The sequence below is a fragment of the Passer domesticus genome, chromosome 34 (genome assembly GCF_036417665.1).
Source record: "Passer domesticus isolate bPasDom1 chromosome 34, bPasDom1.hap1, whole genome shotgun sequence".
NCBI classification, from domain to species: Eukaryota; Metazoa; Chordata; class Aves; order Passeriformes; family Passeridae; genus Passer; species Passer domesticus.
The window spans coordinates 1,390,733-1,404,434 of NC_087507.1; the positions used below are offsets into that span (position 1 = coordinate 1,390,733).

The 13,702-nt window shown below is 71.6% G+C and overlaps 3 protein-coding genes across 3 annotated transcripts; 1 reads left to right on the forward strand and 2 right to left on the reverse strand.

Annotated features, from left to right (window-relative positions):
* Positions 1 to 583: 583 nt before the first annotated feature.
* On the forward strand, positions 584 to 5,534 carry CNN1 (calponin 1). Its single transcript, XM_064402119.1, is given in 8 exon segments — positions 584 to 890; positions 2,378 to 2,499; positions 2,825 to 2,891; positions 3,461 to 3,598; positions 4,164 to 4,274; positions 4,392 to 4,538; positions 5,168 to 5,255; positions 5,258 to 5,534. Coding segments are annotated over 8 exon segments (891 nt in total). The 5' UTR covers positions 584 to 827; the 3' UTR covers positions 5,413 to 5,534.
* A 935-nt stretch (positions 5,535 to 6,469) lies between these two features.
* Positions 6,470 to 7,496, reverse strand: ELOF1 (elongation factor 1). Its single transcript, XM_064402120.1, is given in 4 exon segments — positions 6,470 to 6,771; positions 6,860 to 6,878; positions 6,880 to 6,931; positions 7,162 to 7,496. Coding segments are annotated over 4 exon segments (252 nt in total). The 5' UTR covers positions 7,278 to 7,496; the 3' UTR covers positions 6,470 to 6,706.
* Positions 7,497 to 8,595: 1,099 nt separating this feature from the next.
* On the reverse strand, positions 8,596 to 12,676 carry ACP5 (acid phosphatase 5, tartrate resistant). The gene is made up of 4 exons (XM_064402048.1): positions 12,410 to 12,676; positions 11,439 to 11,566; positions 9,776 to 10,186; positions 8,596 to 8,822 (listed from the first exon to the last, which is right to left on the reverse strand). Exons 1-4 carry the CDS (start codon positions 12,659 to 12,661, stop codon positions 8,597 to 8,599), a joined length of 1,017 nt encoding a protein of 338 aa, XP_064258118.1. The 5' UTR covers positions 12,662 to 12,676; the 3' UTR covers position 8,596.
* Positions 12,677 to 13,702: the final 1,026 nt, after the last annotated feature.

A 13,702-nucleotide genomic window follows, 5' to 3' on the forward strand; every position in this document is an offset into this window, starting at 1 on the left:
GAGCGCAGCCAATCGCCGCTCGGCGCCTCCCGGCGGCCGCGCTGATTGGCCGGGCGGCGAGGGGCGGGGCTCGGAGGGGGATCCCCCGTGACGTCAGAGCGGCGCCCCGTAACGAGCTCGGGGACGGGCGGTGACGTCACGGGGGGTGAACCGTGACGTCAGAGCCGCACCGGCGCGGGGGGGAGGGGTTCCCGGAATCCCCGGGGCGGGGGGGATCCCCGGTGTCCCCAAAGCCCCGGGGGGGTCCCGGAGCCGCGGGGGGGGGAGGGGCGGGGGGGGGGGGGGGAGGGGCGGGGGGGGGGGGAGGGGGACATTCCCCACCCGTGACGAGTCCCGGTGCCCCGGGGGGGGGCGGCGGAGTCCGATCCGGTGACGGCACCGGGGGAGGGGTCCCGGGAGCGTGGGGGGGTCGAGGGGGGGGGTCCCGGGGGTCTGGGGGGGTCCCGGGGTCTGGGGGGGTCCCCGCTCCTGGGGGAACCCCCGTGGGGGGAGGGGCAGAGCGGGGCGGGGCGGATTTGGGGCGGGGGGGGGGCGTTCCGGATTCCCCCCCCCCCCCAAGTGCGGGATCCCCCCGCTAAATGTGGAAAAAATGACGCCATCACCCGCCCCGCCGTGACGTCAGCGCGGCGGAGGGCGCGGATTGGCCGCGGCCCGGGGGGGGCTCCGCGCCCACCGCCCACTTTTAAAAGTGGCGCCGGGAGCGGCACCGGGAGGGAGCGACCGAGGGCACCGAGCCGAGCCCAGGGCACCGACCCCACCCGGGACAGCCCCGCGCCCACCCGGGACAAGCCCCAGCCGCGACCCCCGCGACCCCCGCGACCCCCGCCATGTCCAACGCGCACTTCAACCGCGGCCCGGCCTACGGGCTCTCGGCCGAGGTGAAGAACAAGGTGAGCGGCACCGAACCGAGCCGAACCGAACCGGGCCGGGCCGGGCCGGGCCGGGCCGGGCCGGGGGTCCCGGGCGGGCGGGGGTCGCGGCGGGCGCGGGGCCGGGCCGGGCGCTGTCCCTGGTGCTGCCCGGGAGCAGCGGCGGGCTCCGGTTCCCCGGGGGGCTCCGGTTCCCCGGGGGGCGCCCCCTCCCCTCCCCAGCCGCCCCCCGGGGGGGTCCCGCAGCCCCCCGGTGCCGCCGGTGAACGGGAGGGGAGCGGGGGGCGACACCGGCACCCCCCGAGGGGGGCGAGGAGGGGAGGGGGCGACCCCCGGTGTGGGGGGGGGGGGGCGTCCCGGCGGCGCCCGGCCCGGTGAGGGTTAACGGGCCGGTGGGGGCGGCGCTGCCGGGCGCGGCGGGGGGGTCACCGGGCCAGGGTTACCGGGGGGGCCCCGCGCCCCCGGCCCCGCCGCGAGCCCTTATAAGGCGGCGGAGCGCGGCGGGCGGGCGGCGGCGGCCCCGGCCCGGGGCTATATATGGGCAAAGGCTCGGGCGGCCCGGGCCCGCCGCCCCCGGGGGGGCCGGGGGGGTCCCGGCGCCTCCGCCCCTCGGGGACGGGGAAACGGCGCCGCCCGGGGGTCCCCGGCCCCACGGGGTGTCCCCAGATCCATCCCCCCGCCCCCCGGGTTGTGGTGTCACCAGCGGGTGGGGGATGTGGCGGGGATGTGTCACACGGAGGGTGGCCCCGTGTCCCCCGTGGTGTCCCCAAACCCTCCCTGTCCCCTGTCCCCTGTCCCTGTCCCCAAACCCTCCCTGTCCCAAACCCTCCCTGTCCCCTGTCCCTGTCCCCAAACCCTCCCTGTCCCCTGTCCCCTGTCCACTGTCCCCTGTCCCTGTCCCCTGTCCCTGTCCCCAAACCCTCCCTGTCCCCAAACCCTGTCTGTCCCCAAACCCTGTCCCCGTGTCCTCTCATCTCCACGAGGGTGTCCCCCACATCCTCCGTGCCACCACGTCCCCCTGGTGCTGTCTCCATGTCCCCCTGTCCCCTGTCACTGTCCCAGTCCCCCGTCACTGTCCCCTGTCCCCCAGCGATGTCCCCATGTCCCCCTGTCCCCCGTCACTGTCCCGTGTCCCCTGGCGGTGTCCCCGTGCTCCCCCAGCCCCTGTCGCTGGCCCCACATCTCCACCTCCGTGTCCCCGTGTCCCCTGTCACTGTCCCTGTCCCCTCTCCCCATGCCCTGTCCCCTCGTGACTGTCCCTTTCCCATCCCCTGTCCCCTGTCCCTGTCCCGTGTCCCCTGCCATGTCCCCTCTCCCTGTCCCCCTGTCCCTCACTGTCCCTGTCCCTCTGTCCCAGCTGGCCCACACTCTGTCCCTGTCACTGTCCCCTCGTGACTGTCCCCCTGTCCGTCTGTCCCTGTCCCTCACTGTCCCTGTCCCTGTCCCCCTGTCCCTCACTGTCCCGGTGTCCGTCTGTCCCTGACTGTCCCCGTGTCCGTCTGTCCCAGCTGGCGCAGAAGTACGACCCCCAGCACGAGCGGGAGCTGCGGGCCTGGATCGAGGCCACCACGGGGCGCCGGATCGGGGACAACTTCATGGACGGGCTCAAGGACGGCGTCATCCTCTGCGAGTACGGCACCCCCCCTCGGGACCCCCGGGACCCCCAAAACCTCCCCGGGACCCCCGGACCCCCCTGGGAACACCCCAGGAACCCTCAGAAACCCCCTGGGACACCTCCGGAACCCCCCTGGGACCCTTCAGGACCCCCCGGGACCCCCCCCAGGAACCCTCAGAAACATCCCGGGACCCCCAGGACCCTTCAGGATCCCCCTGGGACACCCCCAGGACCTCTGGAAACCCTGAGAAACCCCCCATGACCCCCTGTGACCCCCCGTGACCCCTCCATGACCCCCCGTGACCCCTCCATGACCCCCAATGACCCCCCGTGACCCCAGGCTCATCAACAAGCTGGAGCCGGGCTCGGTGCCGAAGGTGAACGAACCCGTCCAGAACTGGCACAAGGTGAGGGGGGACCCCAAAAACCCCGGGGGGATTTGGGGCAGGATCCCCGAAATTGGGGGAGGGGCTGGGGGGAGGGTTCTGATCCAAACCCAAACCCGACCCCAACCCCAAACCCGACCCCAAACCCAAACCCGACCCCAAACCTGACCCTGACCCCAAACCCCAAACCCAACCCCAAACCAGACCCCAACCCTGACCCCAAACCCAAACCAGCCCCAAACTCAGCCCCAAACCCAAACCCAGTCTTGAACCTGACTCCAGACCCAAACCCGACCCCAAACCCAAACCCCAGACCAGACCCCAAACCGACCCCAACCCCCACCCCAAACCCAAATGTGGCCCCAAACCCAAACCCTGCCGCAAACCCAACCACGAACCCAGCCCCAAACCCAAACCCCGAACCGGACCCCAAACCCAAACCCAACCCCAAACCCCAAACCCAACCCCAAACCTGACCCAAACCCCAAATCCTGACCCCCAACCCAAACCCAGCCCCAAACCAACCCCAAACCCCAAACCCGACCCCAACCCTGACCCCAAACCCCAAACCCGACCCCCCTGGGGCGCAGCTGGAGAACATCGGGAACTTCCTGCGCGCCATCACGCGCTACGGGGTGAAGCCCCACGACATCTTCGAGGCCAACGACCTCTTCGAGAACACCAACCACACGCAGGTGCAGTCCACGCTCATCGCCCTCGCCAGCCAGGTCAGCCCGGGGGTCCGGGGGGGTCTGGGAGGGGTCCGGGGGGTCCGGGGGGTCTGGGGGGGGTCTGGGAGGGGTCCCCGGGGCTCTTGGGGGCGTCACCGAGGGTCTTTGGGGGTTCCCGGGGGGACACGGGGGGCTTGCAGGGGTCTGGGGAGCGTCCTGGGGGGTCCCCAGGGGTCTTTGGGGGGTTCCCGGGGCCTTGGGGGGGTCTTGGAGGGGTCCCGGGGGGCCACGGGGGTCTTGGGGGATTCCTGGGGGTCTTGGGGGGGGTCTTGGAGCGGTCCCGAGGGGTCTGGGGGGGTCCCCGGGGGTCTTGAGGGGGTCTCCGGGGGGCCACAGGGAGGGACAGAGCCCGGGGAGGGTCCTGGAGGAGACTTGGGGGGATGCAGAGGGGGTTTGGGGTGGGAATTTGGGATCCAGCCCAGGTATTTGGGGTCTGGGTCAGGAATTTGGGGTCTGGGTCGGGATTTTGGGATCTGGGTCGGGATTTTGGGGTCCATCTCAGGTATTTGGGGTCTGGGGGGGCCCCATGAGCCCCCCCCGAACCCCCCCCGGTGCCCCCCAGGCCAAGACGAAGGGGAACAAGGTGGGGCTGGGGGTGAAATACGCCGAGAAGCAGCAGCGGCGCTTCCAGCCCGAGAAGCTGCGCGAGGGCAGGAACATCATCGGGCTGCAGGTGACACCGGGGACACCGGGGACACCGGGGGGACACCCCGGACACCCGGGACACCCCGGGGACACCCGGGGGCCCTCGGGCACAGCGGGTGACGGCCGCGCTGTCGCTGTCCCCCAGATGGGCACCAACAAGTTCGCCAGCCAGCAGGGCATGACGGCGTACGGGACACGGCGACACCTGTACGACCCCAAACTGGGCACGGACCAGCCCCTGGACCAGGCCACCATCAGCCTGCAGATGGGCACCAACAAGGGCGCCAGCCAGGTGGGGGCACCGCGGGGACACGGGGACACCGCGGGGACACCGCGGGGACACTGTGGGGACACTGTGGGGACAGTGCCACCCCATGGGGGCACGGGGACACTGCGGGGACACTGCCACACCATGGGGACACCGCGGGGACACCGCGGGGACACGGGACACTGCCACCACGGGGACATTGCCACCATGGGGGGACACAGGGACACAGGGACACTGCCACCCCATGGGGGCACGGGGACACCGCGGGGGCATGGGGACATTGCCACCATGGGGAGGACACGGGACACCGCGGGGACACTGCCACCCCATGGGGGCACTGCCGTCCCCTCGGGCTGCCCGTGCCCGCCGTCCCGCTCCGGTGCCATCACCCCGCTCTGCTCCCGTGCCCGCCGCCCCGAGCCGGTCCCCGTTGCCACCACCGTGCTCCGGTTCCCGGTACCACCGCCCCCGCCCGGTCCCCGTGCCCACCGCGCCGCCCCCCGTGCCCATTGCCCCGCTCCGGTTCCCGTGCCCACCACCCCACTCCGGTTCCCATTGCCACCACCCTGCCCCGGTCCCGGTGCCCGCCGCCCCGCCCGGTCCCGGTGCCCGCCCCGCCCGGTCCCGGTACCACCGCGCCGCTCTCCCCGCAGGCGGGCATGACGGCGCCGGGCACCAAGCGGCAGATCTTCGAGCCGGCGCTGGGCATGGAGCGCTGCGACACGGGCACCATCGGGCTGCAGATGGCAGCAACAAGGGCGCCTCGCAGACGGGCATGACGGTGTACGGGCTGCCGCGCCAGGTCTACGACCCCAAGTACTGCGGCGGCCCCGAGCTGCTCGGCCTCGACGGCCTCGACGGCCCCGGCGCCCCCGGAGCCTTCTACAACTCGCAGTAGCCGCCGGCGCCGCGGCCGCTTGCAGCCCGACAGCACCGCTCGCCAGCACCGGCCTCACCGCGCCGCGCCGGGCACCGGGAACGGCACCGGGAACGGCACCGGGATCGGCACGGGAACGGGACCGGCTCCGGGAATGGGACCGGGATCGGGATCGGGACCGGCACCGGGAACGGGAATGGGACCGGGAACGGGACCGGCACCGGCACCGGGACCGAGATCGGCACCGGGAATGGGAACGGGATCGGGACCGGGACTGGGATCGGGAACGGCTCCGGGATTGAGATCGGGACCGGGATCGGGAATGGGAACGGGACCGGGAACGGATCGGGACCGGGAACGGCTCCAGGATCGAGACCGGCACCGGGAATGGGACCGGGAACGGCTCCGGGAACGGGACCGAGATCGGCACCGGAATCGGCTCCGGGACTGGCACCGGGAGCGCTCCTGACGGGGGCAGCACCGGGAACGGCACCGAGATTGGGATCGGGAACGGGACCGGGACCAGCACCGGGATCGGGACCGGCGCCGGGATCGGGAGCGCTCCTAGTGGGGGCAGCACCGGGAACGGCTCCGGGACCGGCACCGGGAGCGCTCCCGGCGGCGGCAGCACCGAGCATCCCCCCAGGGCAGGAACGATCCCGGGAGCGGATCCGGGGGACGGACGGTGCTGGGGACGGCCCCGGGGGGAATCGGCCCCAGGGGGTTCAGTCCCGGTCCTGGGTTCGGTCCCGGGGGGTTCGGCCCCGGCATCAGCCCCAGGAACGGCCCCGGGATCGGTTCAGGGTTCGGTCCCGGGGTCAGTTCCAGTCCCGGTCCCGGTTCCGGGGGATTCAGTCCCAGGTTCAGTCCCAGGTTCGGTCCCGGTCCCGGTGGGTTCGGTTCCCATTCCGGGGGTTCGGTTCCGGTCCCGGTTCCGGTCCCGGTTCCGGTCCCGGGGGTTCGGTCCCCGCCACGTGTGAAGCCACCGAGGCACAATAAAAGCCACTCGCAGAGGTGACAGCGCTGGGACAGTGCGGGGACACGGGGGGGGACAAAGGGACACCGGGGGACACCGGGGGACACCGAATGACACCGGGGGACACCGGGCCGCCCTCGGGCCGTTTATTGCAGCGCCGCCGCCCCCGGCGGCGTCACCGAGGGGACGGGACACGGCGGGGGGGGAAATGTCACCGACACTGCGGGGCCGGGGGGGTGGCACCGACACCGGGGGGGTCACCGAGCCCCGGGGGGGGTCCTGGCCCCGCCGGGCTTTGGGGACCGGCCGTGTCCCCCCCGGTGTCCCCCCCTCCCGGGGTCACTGGTTGGCGGCCTCGCAGGCGTCGATCCAATCGCTGTAAACGTCCACGGGCTCCGACAGGTCTGGGGGCGCCGTTAAGGCTCCAACGCGGGTTTGGGGGGTCCCGGGGGGGTCCCGGGGGGGGTCCCGGTAAGGTCCCGGTAAGGATACAGGTGATGGGGGTCTGGAAACTCCTCCAGGCACACGGTGCACGAGATGACGCCGGTGTTGCGGGCGCGGTCCCTGCGGGCCGCGAGAGGCTCGGGAGCGCTCCGGGCTCCGTCTCGAACCCTCCCGGTGCTCCCGGTGCCACCGGGACCGGCACCCCCCTCCCCGGCACCGGCACCGCCGCCTCGCGTCCCCGCTCCGCGCCTCCCCCCGGGTTCCTCCTCGCTGTTTCCGCGCTGCCGCCGCCCCCGTGCCCGTTCCCGGTGCCCCCCGGTGCCCCCCCGGTTCCCGGTGCCCCCGCTCACATCTTGACGTCGCAGGACTTCTCGTGGTTGCAGAAGGGACACGTGAACTGCGTCTCCAGCGTGCCCGTCATCTTCTTCTTGGGCGGCGGCTTCCGCTTGGACTTGCGGCGGCCCATGGCGGCGGCACCGGAGCGCGGGACCGGGAACGGCGCCGGCAGCGGGAACCGCACCGGGATCGGCCGCGGGAGCCGCCTCGGAGCGGCCCCGAGCCGCTGTGGGGCGTGCCGGGGGCGGCTGGAGCCCCCCGGGACCCTCCCGGTCCCTCCCGGACCCTCCCGGTCCCTCCCGGTTTCTCCCGGTTCCTCCCGGTCCCTCACGCCGCGCTCCCGGAAGTGCCGCCCCTCCGCCCTCAGCCAATCAGCGCCGGGAAACCCGCGCTCCGCCCCACGTGACCCGCGAGCGCCCCGCTCATTCGCGGCGGGCCCAGCGCTCCAGCCAATCAGCAGCGCGCAACGCGAGAGGTCCCGCCCGCCAGATGGACGCGCGGCGCAGCCAATCGGCAGCGAGGGGGCGTGGCCAGCGGCGCCAGGCTCCGCCCCCCGCGCGGTTTTTGGGGCGAATCGCGGCGGATTCGGGGCCGGCGGCGCCGGCAGAGCCTTTATTGGGGGCGGGGGCACGGGGGCGGCCCGGGGCAGCGGCCCCAGAGGTCAGGGGTCAGCGTCTGGTCCCCAGTGTCCCCAGAGGTCAGGGGTCACTGTCCCCGGTGTCCCCAGAGGTCAGGGGTCACAGTCCCCAGAGGTCAGGGGTCACTGTCCCCGGTGTCCCCCGGCTCAGTGTCCGGTCCCCGGTGTCCCCAAGGGCTCAGCGGTGGCGGGGTGTCCCCAAAGCCCGGCCTGCCAGTGTCCCCAGTGTCCCCAGTGGGGGCTCAGCGACCTCGGGGTGTCCCCAGGGAGGGGGTCCCAGTTCCCGGTGTCCCCACTGCCCCCAGGGAAGGGGTCCTGGTGTCCCCAATGTCCCGTTGTCCCCTGTCCCATGTCCTGGTGTCCCCAGTGTCCCCCTGTCCTGTCCCTGTCCCGCTCAGGGCCGTCCCGGTGTCCCCATTGTCCCCAGTGTCCCCCGTCCCTCTGTCCCGTGTCCCACTCAGAGCTGGCGCGGTGTCCCCAGGGAAGGGGTCCCAGTGTCCCCATTGTCCCCAGTGTCCCCCTGTCCCCTGTCCCCTGTCCGCTCAGGCCGTCCCGGTGTCCCCATTGTCCCCATTGTCCCCAATGTCCCCAATCTCCCCAATCCCCCCAATCCCCCCAATGTCCCCAATCCCCCCAATCCCCCCAATCCCCCCAATGTCCCCAATCCCCCAATCCCCCCAATCCCCCCAATGTCCCCAATCCCCCCAATCCCCCCAATCCCCCCAATGTCCCCAATCCCCCCAATCCCCCCAATCCCCCCAATGTCCCCAATCCCCCCAATCCCCCCAGTGTCCCCGTGTCCCCGTGTCCCCTCATGGCCGCCGCGGCGGCAGCTCCACGCGGTGCAGGACGCGCCCGCTGGCCTCCAGGAAGGTGACGGTGGCGGCGCGCGGCTCCAGGCGCACGTGGGCGAAGCCGCCGGGGCTGCCGGGGCTCCCGAAGAAGAAGCGGAGCGCCCCGGGGGGCACCGAGGCCTCGTGCGGCCGTGCGTCCTCCATGAAGTTCCCGGCGCCGCTCAGGACGTAGCCCACCCCCCCTCCTCCAGGTACTGCGGGGGGAAGGGGGGGGTCGGCACCGGAGGGACCCCCGGGGCTGCCCCGGAGGGGGGGAGGGGGGCCCGGGCACCTCCGGGGGTCCCCGGGCAACTTTGGGGGTCCATGAACACCTCTGGGGGTCCCCGGCCCTTTGAGTCCCTCCCCGCCCATGTCTGGGGGTCCATGAACACCTCTGGGGGTCCCTGCACACGTCTGGGGGTCCCCGTGCATTTCTGGGGGTCCTCACACACTTCTGGGGGTCCCCGGCCCTTTGAGTCCCTCCCTGGGCACCTTTGGGGGTCCCTGAGCACCTTTGGGGGTCCCTGAGTACCTTTGGGGGTCCCTGGGCACCTTTGGGGGTCTCTGGCCCTTTGAGTCCCTCCCTGGGCAGGATTTGGGGGTCCCCGCACACCTCTTTGGGTCCCCACGCACTTTTGGGGGTCCCTGGGCACCTTTGGGGTTCCCTGAACACCTTTGGGGGTCCCCCGCTCTTTGAGTCCCTCCCCGCACACCTCTGGGGGTCCCTGGGCACCTTTGGGGGTCCCCTGCTCTTTGAGTCCCTCCCTGGGCACCTTTGGGGGTCCCCAGGCACCTCTGGGGGTCCCTGGGCACCTCTGGGGGTCTCTGGGCACCTTTCAGGTCCTTCCCCATGCAGAATTTGGGGCGTCCCCGCAGCCCCGGCTGTGCCTCCCCTGAGGGCTGTGCCCGTGCCCCCCGTGCCCCCCGTGCCCCCCGTGCCCCCCGTGCCCGTGTCTCACCTGTCCCTGCCTCACCTGCAGGTTGTGGTCGTGCCCCCCGTGCCCCCCCTGCCCCCCGTGCCCCCCGTGCCCCCCGTGCTCCCCGTGCCCGTGTCTCACCTGTCCCTGTCTCACCTGCAGGTTGTGGTCGTGCCCCCCGTGCCCCCCCTGCCCCCCGTGCCCCCCGTGCCCCCCGTGCTCCCCGTGCCCGTGTCTCACCTGTCCCTGTCTCACCTGCAGGTTGTGGTCGTGCCCGCTCAGGTAGGCGCTGACGCGGTGCCGCCGCAGCAGCGGCCGCAGCAGCCGCAGCAGGCACGCCGTGGGGCCGTGCTTGCCCACGGACCAGAGCGGGTAGTGCCCGGCCACCAGCACGAAGCTGTCCCCGGCCGCCGCCGCCAGCTGCGCCCGCAGCCAGCCCAGCTGCGCCGCCGCCGCCGCCGCGTCCCCCGGCCCCGCCGGGCCCGCGCCGAAATCGTCGCCGCGGCCGCAGAGCAGAACCGAGTCCAGCACCAGCAGCCGCGCCGAGGCGTTGGAGCCCGGCAGGTGCAGCCGCAGGCTGTAGTACGGGTGGGGGAAGCGCCTGGGGACAGGGAGGGGACACCTGGGGACACCTGGGGACACCTGGGGACACCTGGGGACACCCCAGTACAAGGTACAGGCTGTAGTACGGGTGGGGGAAGCGCCTGGGGACATTTGGGGACATTTGGGGACACCTGGGGGCACCTGGGGACACCTGGGGACAGGGAGGGGACACCCCAGTACAAGGCACAGGCTGTAGTACGGGTGGGGGAACCGCCTGGGGACAGGGAGGGGACACAGGGGACACCTGGGGACACCTGGGGACACTTGGGGACACCTGGGGACACCCCAGTACAAGGCACAGGCTGTAGTACGGGTGGGGGAAGCGCCTGGGGACACACCAGGGGACATTTGGGGACACCTGGGGACACCTGGGGACACTTGGGGACACCTGGGGACAGTGAGGGGACACCCCGGCACAAGGCACAGGCTGTAGTACGGGTGGGGGAAGCACCTGGGGACAGAGGGGACACAGGGGACACCTGGGGACACCTGGGGACACTTGGGGACAGTGAGGGGACACGCCAGTACCAAGGCACAGGGTGTGGTACGGGTGGGGGAAGCGCCTGGGGACAGGAGGGGGACATTTGGGGACACCTGGGGACAGCGTGGGGACACCTGGGGACAGTGTGGGGACACCTGGGGACAGCGTGGGGACACTTGGGCACAGTGTGGGACACCCCGGCACAAGGTACAGGCTGTGGTACAGGTGGGGGAAGCGCCTGGGGACAGGGAGGGGACACTTGGGGACACTTGGGGACACTTGGGGACACCTGGGGACACTTGGGGACACCTGGGGACACACCAGGGGACATTTGGGGACACCTGGGGACACCTGGGGACACCTGGGGGCACCTGGGGACACCCCAGTACAAGGTACAGACTGTAGTACGGGTGGGGGAAGCGCCTGGGGACAGGGAGGGGACACTTTGGGGACACCTGGGGACACTCGAGAACCCTTTGGGGACCCTCGGGAACCCTCTGGGGACCCTTTGGGACACTCTGAGGACCATCGGGGACACTTTGGGGACACTTTGGGGACCCTCGGGAACCCTTTGGGGACCTATGGGGGCCCTTGGGAGACCCTTGGGGACACTTTAGGGACCCTTGGGGACCTTTGGGGACCCTCAGGAACCCTTTGGGGACCCTGGGGACCCTCGGTGGCACTCTGGTGACACGCTGGTGACCCTCTGGGGACACTCTGGGGACCCTCTGGGGACACTCGAGAACCCTTTGGGGACCCTGGGGACCCTCGGTGACACTCTGGTGACCCTCTGGTGGCCCTCTGGGGACACGGGCCGTACCAGCGCGGCGAGTGGCCGCTGTAGCTCAGCTGCCCGGTGACGTTCCCGGCGTGGTCGTGGTTCCCGGCCATGACGAACCAGGGGACGCCGCGGAGCGCCGGGGCCGCGAACACGCGCTCGAAGGTGTCCTGGGGACAGTGGGGACACCAGGGGACACCAGGGGACACAGGGGACAATGGGGACAATGGGGACACCACAGGGACAATGGGGCCGCGAACACGCGCTCGAAGGTGTCCTGGGGACAGTGGGGACACCACAGGGCCAATGGGGACACCAGGGGACACCAGGGGACAATGGGGACATGAACACGTGCTCTAAGGTGTCCTGGGGACATCATGGGGACAATGGGAACACCACGGGGCCAATGGGGACACCACAGTGACAATGGGGACACTGCGGGGACAATGGGGACACAAACCCGCCCTCGAAGGTGTCCTAGGGACACGGGGGACAATGGGGACACGGCGGGGACAGTGGGGACACCACAGGAACACCATGGGGACATCACAGGGCCAATGGGGACACCAGGAGACAATGGGGACATCACGGGGCCAATGGGGACACCACAGGAACACCGTGGGGACACCAGGGGACAATGGGGACACCAGGGGACAATGGGGACACCATGGGGACAATGGGGACACTGGGAGGACACTGAGGACACTGCGGGACCAATGGGGACATCACAGTGACACTGGGGACACCACAGGAACACTGTGGGGACATCATGGGACCAATGGGGAAACCAGGGGACAATGGGGACACTGGGAGGACCCTGGGGACCCTAGGGACACCACGGGGACAATGGGGACACGAACACGCCCCCAAGGGTGTCCTGGGGACAATGGGGACACCACAGGAACACCAGGGAGACAATAAGGACACCAGGGGCCAGTGGGGACATCACAGTGACACTGGGGACACTGTGGGGACACCAGGGGACCCTGGGGACCCCGGGGACCCCGGCTCACCTGGAAGCGCGGGTCCCACTCGTCGCGCACGCCCTCGTAGTAGAAGTTGTCCCCGAGGGCCAGCACGAAGTCCCCGCCCAGCTCGGTGACAGCGCGGCCCATGGCGGCCGCCACGGCCACCTGCCGGGGGGTGACAAAGGGGGGCTCGGGCAGCCCCCCCCAGTCCCCCAGCGCCAGGAAGGACAGAGCCCCCCCGGGGGCCACCGCGGGGGCCACCGCGGCCAGCAGGGCCAGGCAGAGCACGGCCAGCATCTGGGGGGACACCGGGGGACAGGGGTGTCACCAGGGGTGTCACCAGGGGGGAATGGGGACACCGGGGCCAGGCACAGCACGGCCAGCATCTGGGGGGACAGGGGGACAGGGGGGTCACTGGGGGGACATGGGGACACCGGGGCCAGCAGGCCAGGCACAGCACGGCCAGCATCTGGGGGACAGGGGGGGACAGGGGTGTCACCAGGGGGGACACAGGGACACTGGGGACACCAGGGCCAGGCAGAGCACGGCCAGCATCTGCGGGGACATGGGGGGGACAGGGGGGTCACTGGGGGGGACATGGGGACACCGGGGGGCATGGGGACACTGGGGACACTGGGGACAGGCACAGCACGGCCAGCATCTGGGGGGACAGGGGGGGAAAACGGGGGTCACCAGGGGGGACATGGGGACATGGGGACACCGGGGGGACATGGGGACACCAGGGACATGGGGACAGGGGGACACCGCGGCCAGCAGGGCCAGGCACAGCACGGCCAGCATCTGGGGGGACACCGGGGGGACAGGGGTGTCACCAGGGGACACCGGGGACATGGGGACAGGCACAGCACGGCCAGCATCTGGGGGGACAGGGGGGTCACGGGGGGGGACACAGGGACACCGGGGACACTGGGGACAGGGGTGTCACTGGGGGGGACATGGGGACACCAGGGCCAGGCACAGCACGGCCAGCATCTGGGGGGACAGGGGGACAGGGGGACACCAGGGGGGACAGGGGGACAGGGGTGTCACTGGGGGGGACACAGGGACACCGGGGACAGGCACAGCACGGCCAGCATCTGGGGGGACAGAGGGGGACAGGAGTGTCACCAGGGGGGACATGGGGACACTGGGGACATGGGGACAGGGGTGTCACCAGGGGGGACATGGGGACACCAGGGCCAGGCACATCACAGCCAGCATCTGCGGGGACACCGGGGGGACACGGGGGTCACCAGGGGTGTCACCAGGGGGGCATGGGGACACCGGGGACAGGCACAGCACGGCCAGCATCTGGGGGGACAGGGGGGGACAGGGGAC